Raw genomic sequence first — 10,812 nt, 5'->3', positions numbered from 1 at the left:
TTTTTTTTTTTTTTTTGGTTTGTTTTTTTTGTTTTAAGGAATCTTCTCTACTAAACTTAATAACGTACAAAGCTCAGTCTATTCACCCTGCCAAGGATGGCTGGATTCATAACCTGAAGGTGTTAATGGAGAGGTTCTTCAGGTAGGAAACTGCAGCTTTAAAAAGAAAAGGTTGTTTCAATGTGTGTGCAGTCTGTTTAATGAACTGTCTGTTTTAAAAACAAGCTTACTCTCTGGATCTCTTTAATGTTAGTAATGGCTGCTGAAATATGGGGGTGATTCCTTTTTGTCCAGTCAACAGGATTTCCTTTTTGTCCAATCAACAGAACAAAAATGTTCAACTGAGGCTTCTTTATCATCCTTCTTCGTTTAACGAAGTGGAGGGTGGCTATTGGCTGCTTCACCTCTCTAATTAACTATCCTGTGCTCCATTGCGTGGTATCTTCCTTGGTATCAGAACTACAACCCTACCTTCTAAATATCAGGAATGCTTCTGATTTGACAATATCCTGTAGTATGGGGTTCTGGAATGGCAGCTCCCCAGAACATGCTTTTTTATTGTAGAATGATCCCCTCATATCTACAGAGCTTTTGGCTCCTTTAAAAAAAAAATTAAGATAAAGACCACTTCTCCCCTGTGTATGTGGTTCTGAAGTTGTGGCACATGAGTCTGTCTCCCATTCACACATGCTCTCCCTGGTTGACTCTTAAGTTTTGGAGATGGGTACGGCTGCCCATGTGCTGTCACAGGAAGTCTTGTTTTCGTAGACAACCTCCAGGTGTTTCTTGATGGTGGCACCTTGTCTGCTTGGTGTTGCAACTTCATATCCAGAGAACATTCACTAAAGGTTCACGTGGCCTTTGCTTGTAATGTTCTTAACCCAGAAAAAAGGGAGTTTGTCACAACATGACCTCTGGCCTCCCCCTAACTCTTTTTTGTCCATTTTGGGTTTGTTTTTCCCCTTTTAGGAATGAGTGTCGTAGTGCAGTTCGGATTAAAGTTCTGGATGTCTTGTCTTTTGTCCTGAGCATTAACAGACAGTTTTATGAGGTTTGTATTTTATTGATATTTAGTTGGGGTGTTTGAATTGGAGATCTGGAATGGGTGGTGGAAATGTTTTTCTGATATTTAATTGTGTGTGTTCTTCAGACTTAGTTTCTGCAGTTCTAAAGAGTCAGTCCAACGGTTCTGAAAATGTAGGACCCTGTACTTAGGTTTCTCTGCAGTGTGACTGGAAGGACTTCCATATTAAATGTGGTCCATAGTTGCGTTTTTTTAAGTCTATTGTCAGTGTGGTGTATGTGTAATGAGAGTTGATATTAGCAGATCTATTTTTGACAATGTGCTTTTTTTAATTTTCACCTTGTGCATCTTGTGGATACCTTCTTTCCCTGTCCTAAGGTTTCCCAAAGAGGTTGTCACTTCCATTCATTTTACAGAAAAACATATTTTTTAGTGGTGGGAATGGGAGATTTAATCTGGGTTTGGGTAAAGACAAAGTTTCGTTTGTACTAAGATGAGGTCAAGATATTATCTGACGTGAGTGGATTGACTCGACTCCATGTTTCCATTTTAACTGAAATCCAAGATGGCAGGTGCTGTGATAGAGCAGAGCCCAGTGAACTCTGCTTGATTTGCTTGTTAACTCAAAGGAATGTCTGCTCAGTGTGTCTGACATAAGGGAAGTGGGAGAGGCGCTGCTCAGATTCCTCCAAGTTCTATTAAACTGGCTGCTACCTCTTGTTTCCTGCCTCTCCGAAAAACAAGGCCTGTGAATCCCATGTGAATGAGGTCTGCTGAAGTTGAGCTACAGAACCTTTGTCAGATTGATAAAGACCTAAGCTGCCGAATCCAAGTTCAACAATAGTCTAAATGTTTGAAGAGATGACCTAGAAAGATATTTAAATAGGCTGGAGGAAAAAATCCAGCAGACTAAACAACTAGATAATGAAGACTAAAGCTAGTATGACCTCATGATTCTTTGATCATGGATATGCATTTATGTTAACTCGCTAATAAGAGTGAGCTGGGAGACATTTTGCTGAACAGTCTATCCTATTACAGGAGGAGCTGATTAACGTGGTGGTGATCTCACAGCTCGCACATATTCCAGAAGATAAAGACCACCAAGTCCGGAAACTGGCCACTCAGCTATTGGTGGACCTGGCTGAGGGCTGCAACACACATCACTTTAACAGCTTGCTTGATATCATAGAAAAGGTGAGGCTTCGTTTGGTCAGTAGTGACACTTCCAATAACTTTGTCTCCATCTCTTATCCAATCGCTTTACTGGAGACCAAGGAAGGTGAACAGTTAATTATCTATATGATCCTGGGGGATGGTGTAGGACTCCTGGATTTTGGGGGAAACCAGAGCTCTAATGGAAACCAAAAAGGTGCTTTGGAACCAGCTGTGCTAATGCACATCCAAGCTAATCTACAATATTAGGAGACTTTCAGTGGGACCATTTATTTTGTGCCTTTCTGACCTGTTGGCATTTAATTAATTCGGTGTCTCATTGTGCCCGATGTGGGTTTTAAAGAACATTTCTCCTTTTGTTTTTAAAAGGTGGCTGCACGTTCTCTTTGGGCTCCTGTTGATCTGGAGGAGAGAGACTTTCTGTCTCATTCTGCTGCTTTAGAGGATGTGAAGACAGCTGTTCTAGGCCTCCTGGTAATTCTCCAGGTAAACCTGCAGAGTGTTTAAAAATCCCTCCCTTGAAACAGTGGTCTCTAGAGCTTTATTTACTGGCCAGTCAATTCCCAATAACAAATTCTTTCTCTTCTGTAACTTCATAGACTAAGTCACTTGTCCCACTCTTTAAACGAACAGAATAGGGGATATTTTAGCCATGATTGGGTTAGTTCAATTCTTGACTGGATACCTTGCATAAGATGTATTAATTATTAAATCTTTAGTTACTAACAGCCAGCATGTCATAAATGTAAATGTTTTGGTGATATGTTCCTAGGGTCTAGTTAGAAAGGAGCCAGAACTGGATTCTCAGATCTGAATCTTTTTGAATCCTAACCCCACAGAAATTCAGATTCCCAGATCCAAACCCACACCTGTGACTTTCTGGGTCTAGATTAGATCAAAAATGAGAAGAGTTCTAACGTGGCTGAAATTTCTCACCAGAAATCTCACTAATTCAGTTGCTACCTTGGGCAAAAACTACCCAGATCTCTTGTATTGCCAGACGCTCACCATTCAAGATAGTGGAAATTTTACAAGAACAACTTAAGTGACTTTAGGCTGTCAAGATCCAAACACCACTTTCTCAGGCGGTCTCAAAGCCTGCCCTGCCCTTTATTTATTGATGCTACTAGCAGCATCAGTGGAGTGTAGCGTTATACCTCCAAGCAATGTCTTTATCAGGCAATTCGTAAATTGAAGGTCAAACTTGCACTCTAACAGTTTTCATAGATATGTCGGTATCCATAATGCACACGTGCTGTGCTCTCTTAAAAGCGGGAAGATCGATCTGTTTAGGGATTTTGTGTGTGTGATTCCCAGGATCCTCTGAGGCATCATCTGTTCATGTTGGCCTCAAGAACAGTTTACATTGCCTTTCTTTGTACATTTGATGCTGATTGACCAAAGATGGGCTACTCTGTTAACAAGTAAACCTTCAGTGTGTCTATTTACTGTTGTTCTGTGCCTCTGTAGACAAAGCTGTACAGCTTGCCTGCCAGCCATGCCACTCGGGTGTATGAAATGCTTATTAATCACATCGAGCTCCACTATAAGAATGTGTACTGCCTCCCGATTGCTAGCAGCATCAGGTTGCAGGTATGGATAGTCTCTCTCCTAACACTATGATAGAAGAAGGGGCAGAACAAATGCTTTAGCTGGGTAGAAGATGGGGCGTTTGTAGGAAGTTATTACTGTGTACTCTGCAGCATGCTTCTGTAGCTGTAGAACAATCAGTGCTGGAGTAAAATGTTAGTTAGCTGATGGCACTGTGTTAATAAATTCCATAGAAGCTGAGTTCAGGGAGTGGAAGCCCCTACAGAATCAGCCCCAATGCAGAGCAAATCTTCTTGCTGGCCAGGAACGACAGCAGATTGGGTGGTGAGAAGCTGGGGAAATAGTCCATCAGCAGAGGTTTTGAGTCATTCCAGAATGCAGTGAGAAATCTTCTCTCTTGCAGGCATTTGACTTTCTGCTGATGCTTCGAGCGGACTCCCTCCACCGTCTTGGCCTGACCAACAAGGATGGAGCAGTGAGATTTAGCCCCTACTGCCTCTGTGACTTGGTGTATGTTTCTCATTGCATTGTAGTACCTTTGAAACCTTGACATTCTCATATGTATATTAATAATCTGTCACAGTCTCTCTACAACTCTTTTCATCTCCCAAATTCTGGTCAGCAGTTATCAGACCACATTCATAGTTATTGCTGGATGGGGGTTCCCTCTAGTAAATAACTTCAGAATCAGTTCTATAAATCCTTGGCATGCAGAGCTCTCAGGAGCGTCAGAGTTCTGTGTACTGGAGGCTTGCGATTTATGTAGCTACTCTGCAAAAGATTACAAATCCCTTGTTTGCAATTTCCTGCCAGGAGACTGAGAAATCTGGTTTTACACTAAGATGCAGTACAGTGATCTGTAGAAATGTTGCTACTTCAAGTTGCACAGCCTAGTCTGGTAGTAACTGACTCTTTAACTTAACCCTCTTAACAGAGAGATCTCTGAAAAGGAACTTGGAGAAGCAGCCTTTGTTGTAGATGATAAAGCGATGCATGTTTCTGACCAGTTGGCTTGGTCACTTCCCTGAAATCTATTGTTTTGCATATGCATTTCTCATCTTTCGTGTCTGGTAATGGCTACTGAAACACTGACCTGGTTTGTATTTCCATGTCGTAGAGAACCAGAGAAAAGGGTGTCTGAAAAAAAACCTACTGGGACCCTCTCACCTCCATCAGGAAGCCCCAGTGTTTCCTCCCAGAATGCCACTCTTCGGATGGGCTACTTGCCCTACTCATTGCTCTTCCGAGTCCTTCTGCAGTGTTTGAAGCAAGTACGTTGATGAACAGTGGAGTTCTGTGCGCACATTTGGAGCTCTGAGTACTGATAAGGACATCAGAAACGTGTCTAAAACTCAAGTGTTTGGAATGTTGATGCTGAAATGTTCCAAAATGTCAGCTTTTTATCCCCTTTATGCCCAAAAAACTCCCACTGAATTTTTTTTAAAATGGATGTTTCTTGTGGAAGATCATGACACTCATTACACTAAGAAGCAGGAATAGAGTTTTTAACTCATCCACTTGTGGTGGCCAATTAAACTGCATATGTAGTGCTGAGCCTAATCTGTTTACTCAGAGGGCTTTAAAACTTGTCTGATGGGTTGCTTTTCTGAATCTTTTTCTCAAAAGTATAATTTGTGAGACTTACCCACCATTTCACAGTGTAGCCAATTAATATACTGTTGTGCTTTATTTTTCTTAAAAGAACATAATTATATTTAAACCTAAAATGTGACCGGACTGTGTTTTAAAATTATGTAGCAATCAGTGTTATCCAGAATACCCAACACCAGCCGAGGGTATCTAAATAGCTTCTTGAAATCCAGACCTTTCCATCAGAAAATTGTTTGTGTGTGATCCTACAACTCTTCAGCCACCTGGAGGACCACAAGTAAAACCCTTCCTAAACCTAGCAGACCGACACTGGATTCTGCTTCACAGGAAATAAGAATGAATTTTTTTTTCATTTAACGGAGACCAAAAGCCAGTAGGAAAAATATCACCCTGTTTCTCAAAGAGGATTTAAAACTAATAATAAAAAACCCCAAAATTAGAAGTTCAACTTAAGTTGACAAACTGTTCACCATTAGAGATTTGAGTATGGAAAGGAAAAAGTGAAGTGCACTAATGTTGGTTCTGGACAGCATTTTATTCATTTTTTGGGTCCAGGAGTTGTCCTGAGTGCTAGAATCGCTTTTTTTGTTTTGGCGGATGGAGGAAGCACTTGTAGAAAAGGCCCGGGTCGGACTCTTTCTGCTTGTTTTCACTATCTATTTGGAGATCAGTCCATTTTATGGTATCAAAATGTCCATGCTACATCTGAGCTAGGGGATGCATTTGGGTGGAACCCTGGAAGTAACCTATGCATCAAATAAAAGCAGGATCTTTACTAACTAACAAGGCTGGAGAAACAAGGGATCACAGAAATAAACAACAAATCATTGTTTGACACTTGATGGGCTTTATTTTCAAATTTAACACACAAATCATGCAAAGCTTCCCATGGAAAGTTATTTTGTTCCTTACTAAACTCTCTCCCCTTCTTTCCAGGAGACAGACTGGAAGGTGTTGAAACTGGTTCTCAACAAGTTACCAGAGTCTCTCCGCTACAAAGTGCTGTTTTTAACCTCCCCTTGCAACCTTGACCAGCTGTGCTCTGCACTCTGCTCCATGGTAATAACCAGTGTGTCCTCCTGGGGTCTAGAAACCACAATTTACTTCTAATAGAAATGTGTTTGCCTTGAGGCTTCCTTATTTTATACCCTATATTTTTGGGATTAATCTGTCCCTCCTCCCCCTCACCAAAACTTGACCCCTTTCCTTTAGCTTAAAACTTTGGGTTAGGGATAATTAAATTCCTTTAGATATTTAACTGTCCATATGCTTCAATTACTAAAGACTATAGTTATAAAAGGGATCCATACACTGAGTGAGTTTTGAGGACACTTGACCCTAAACCCAAACAAACTGACCTACATGTAAGGCTTTGAGGTTCTAGATGTATATAATGGTCTCCTGCACGGGAGCGCCAGCAGCCTTTTTGGCGCCCTAGGCGGCAGAAGGTCCTGCCCCCAAAATGGCGCCCCCAACAGAGGCGACAGAAGGTCCTGCCCCCAAAATACCTCCGATGACCACAGTGACTGGATGTTCGGCTGCTGCAGTAGCCGCCCCCCAAATATCAGCGCCCTAGGTCGCCTAATGGGTTGCACCGGCCCTGCTTCTGCAAATCTGTCCCCCCACACTAAAACTGTGCAAAGTTAGCTAAGGGATTTATTTCATAGTTTTACTGTGAAGATTATGCTCCAAGTGCAGCATCCAGATCCTAGTACATATATGATTGAGCTCTGGGACCTGAAAGCTAATATTGTTTCATAATGGAACCCTGTACTGCTCTTGTACTATGAAAATGTGCCCCAAAAGACCTGAATTGAAAAGGCATGTGAAACGAAAAGTACTCAAGCCCAGTGTGTAACTGATTAGCTTACAGACAAAAAGACAGCTGAGAGGTTGCGTGGCACTCCCGACGGGTTCTCCCGCAATGACTTGCACCTGGCTGTGGTTCCAGTGTTGACTGCATTGATCTCTTACCATAATTACCTGGACAAAGCTAAACAGGTATGGCAATGGGATGGGCTGCGGGAGGTGAAGTCTGAGTCTGTCTCCAGTGCACTTTTTTCTCAGACTTGGAGACTAAATGTCCAGTTGCCCTGTAAGCATTTGCTCTGGACATATAAAGGGCAGTTCTGCCAGAAAACAGTGTACCCAGTGTAAGTAAAAGTAACGTAGGATGACTGTAACTGAGAGAAGTTAGTAAAACTCTATTCACATTCTGAGCTTTGTGTATTTAATAGCACTTTGTATAGTCAGTTGCCATCCCCTGCATAGTCATTCTGTTCTTTCTCCCGGTCTGAAAGACCCTGATAACCATCAGAAGGGAGCAGAAAAGCCTTAAACATTTTGTCCCTTTTTATTCTGTCAGAAACTGTAATCTTAAACTTGATTATTTCAAAAAGTTCAGGAGACAAATGTCTCGTCTAAGATTTAGAGCCAAGATGTATCCAGCAGTGCAAAAACACCTGTGACTTTTTTTTTTTTTCCTCTTGAGATTGTAGTCTCAAATTGCTAGTGTATTTTTGGTAAAAATTCTTTTAGCTGCTGGCCCTAACAATGCAATTACCAACACACAACTAGCATTTTAGTATGTAGAAATGCTAGAGATTTGTTGCAGGCTAGTGGCAGATGGATCCTGGTCTTATTTTATTATACCGAGCATATTCTGTTCTGTTCTTCTAGCGTGAAATGGTTTATTGCCTGGAACATGGCTTAATTTATCGCTGTGCAAACCAGTGCGTTGTGGCTTTATCAGTATGCAGCGTTGAGATGCCTGACATCATCATAAAGGCACTCCCAGTCTTGATAGTCAAGTTAACCCACATTTCTGCTACAGCAAACATGGCAATACCTCTCTTAGAATTTCTTTCAAGTAAGTTGCAGTGGAAATTGTGTTTTACTTATGTTCTTCAGTGGCTGTGAAAAGGCTAACTGTGTTGTTTAGCATGAGTATCATCATCTTGGTTTAGTTTAAGGTCAAATACCAGAAATACAGTGAACCCTAGAACAAGTTGTAATGTGCTGCAACTGCCATAAAATCTTAAAATCTAGTCTACTCTTGCTCATGTAACCCAGCTGCTCAACCTAATGCACATGCAGACTGAGAAAAAAGAAACATGCTTTACATATTAAAACATCAGAGAATTGGAAAATCTGAGGTTATCTTTCCCTCCTTGTAGCTTACGCCTTGCAAAATAATATTTACAGAACGTAATGTAACATTAGCTTTCCTTTTGGTACCAATGATTTAGAAAATGCCAGATACTTCAGCTAAATTCTGAGTCAGTAACAGTGCTGTCATCCAGACTTCACAAATGATTTTCTTATTGAACTGTTCCAGCTCTAGCCAGGCTGCCTCACCTCTATAGGAACTTTGCAGCTGAGCAGTATGCGAGCGTGTTTGCCATCTCTCTGCCATACACAAATCCCTCCAAGTAAGTTCACGAATCTTTTTTGTTGTTTTTCCTCTCCTTTTCCCCATCTGTAAATTGGGGAAAATGAGACTTATTTACCTTTCGTAAAGTGTTCTAAGACCTACAGAGGAAAAATATAGTTGTTTGTGATACCTTTATATATGGGTCTTGTTGCTCAGGGAAGGCCAGATTTAGCTTCAAGATAAATAGTGTGTGTTGCTAATTGCACTCCAAGTTCCTTTTCCCCTTGAATGTACAGTACTATTCTCTCCCACACCTCTGTAATATTAGTATTGAACTGCATCTCTTCTGAAAATATGTTCAGATTGCACCACTAAACTACTGAAATCTTCCCCTGTTCAGGTTTAACCAGTACATCGTGTGCCTGGCACACCATGTGATCGCTATGTGGTTCATCCGATGTCGCCTGCCCTTCCGGAAAGACTTTGTTCCCTACATTACAAAGGTAACAGCTATGGCTGGATCTTGCAGTACAAATGGTGCTCTGAGAACTGCAATCTGTGGGCATTATTGCTGTCAATTTACAGAGATTCTATTTTACATCAAAATAACACCTGTACTTACTAATATGTTAGAATTTCAAAATCAAATGTAGCTCTTGAGCATTGGCTCATGGCGTGTGGGCTGCAAATACCAACTGTTTGAACCGTTATCTGTGTGTCCAAATTGGCAGGGCTTGCGGTCAAATGTCCTCCTCTCATTTGATGACACCCCTGAGAAGGACAGTTTCAGGGGTCGCAGTACAAGTCTGAACGAGAGGCCGAAAAGGTAAATTGTATTCCATTCCAGTTGGGGCTATGGGTAGCTCTTCATTAGGAGCTGTTTAAATGCCAAATGCTTTCCTGTGCTTTCTGAAGAGAACTGTCTGTGTCCTTAAAGATGCTGTGTAATCTTTCTGATAACCAGAATGTTCTGCATTAAGGCAGTCTAAGTTGTTGTTAAACCTAAGGTCAGAACGAGCTGGTGGTCAACAGTATGTATTCGTACTAAGACATCACTGGTTGCCCCCATCAACTTCTGCAGAATGTAAGCTTGCATTCTAAAAATAATTCTGTCCGCTGACTGTGAATCAGCCTAATGCTGGCTGAAAAAATAGCGAGAGGGTGCATGCTCTGTTCATCTCAGTCGCTTGTTAATTCTGCACCTTAATAATAGTTTGACAGTGGATGCTTAAATTCTTTCATTGCAGATCATTTTAATAGCAATGTGTACAAACTGGAGTAGTTGGGTGGATTATGAGCGCCACCACTTTATTTTTGCCTAGTTTAAACTCTGGTAGATCCAGAATTTGACCTATTGCTGCTCTGTTATTCTGTGAAGAAGAGAGTACTGGATCTCTGATCCTTTCTGAAAGGAAAGAAAACTAGAATGACAAACCAGTCTGCCGTGGAAAGTTTCTATAGGGCAGTAGAGTCTAGATTTCAGTTTCGCAAGAGGAGAGGCGGTAGTGTCCACTTTTTAAAATCTTTGTAGCTAACAGGCAACTCACTGTAAAGTATCTTAACCCATTGATCCCACAAGGAAGGAGTGTTTTGAAATCAGTACATCAATTCAGGTAGAACCTTGAAGTCCGTTCAAGTATTCATGTTATTTGAAGCAGCCGTTGACATTTTGAAGTAGCATCTGCTGAGAGGGACGAAGTAGTTTGGAAGTCACTCAGTGTTTTGCAAAGGTGTCTTATCCACTGGACTCCTCTTTGACTTGGTTCACTGAACTTGCATCAGCTTTTTTTCTGCAGTGAGGCCATATAACATTTAAATGCTCTGGGGAGAGTGCCTCTCCTTTAACTGCAAAGTATAATAAGGATCTTGTAACAAAGAAACACCATCCTCGCCTTAATACCATAGCTGAAAACTCTGTCTTGTGTTTGCAAGTTAATAATCTCTAATCCTTCATCTTCTTGTTTCATTTTTAAAATTTGGAATAGACACTTTGCCAATCATCTCTCATTTTGCAGTTTGTTAATCTTTTTCCCAAAACTTACTTAATTTCATTGGGTTGGAATACTACTAAGTCTGA

The 10,812-nt window shown here is 41.1% G+C and overlaps 1 protein-coding gene across 1 annotated transcript in view; it reads left to right on the top strand.

Moving 5' to 3' along the window:
• TSC2 (TSC complex subunit 2) overlaps positions 1-10,812 on the top strand; it is a 45,260-nt gene that overhangs the window by 14,180 nt on the left and 20,268 nt on the right. The window contains 13 exon segments of the mRNA XM_075069136.1: positions 39-142; positions 970-1,051; positions 2,066-2,221; positions 2,570-2,686; positions 3,671-3,793; positions 4,155-4,261; positions 4,869-5,022; positions 6,299-6,421; positions 7,229-7,363; positions 8,042-8,231; positions 8,700-8,793; positions 9,136-9,238; positions 9,467-9,561. Coding sequence (XP_074925237.1) covers positions 39-142; positions 970-1,051; positions 2,066-2,221; positions 2,570-2,686; positions 3,671-3,793; positions 4,155-4,261; positions 4,869-5,022; positions 6,299-6,421; positions 7,229-7,363; positions 8,042-8,231; positions 8,700-8,793; positions 9,136-9,238; positions 9,467-9,561 — 1,583 coding nt within the window.

The sequence above is a fragment of the Chelonoidis abingdonii genome, chromosome 9 (genome assembly GCF_003597395.2).
Source record: "Chelonoidis abingdonii isolate Lonesome George chromosome 9, CheloAbing_2.0, whole genome shotgun sequence".
NCBI lineage: Eukaryota > Metazoa > Chordata > Testudines > Testudinidae > Chelonoidis > Chelonoidis abingdonii.
Note: the sequence above shows the minus strand (reverse complement) of the source record. Positions and strands in the feature narration are given on the sequence as shown.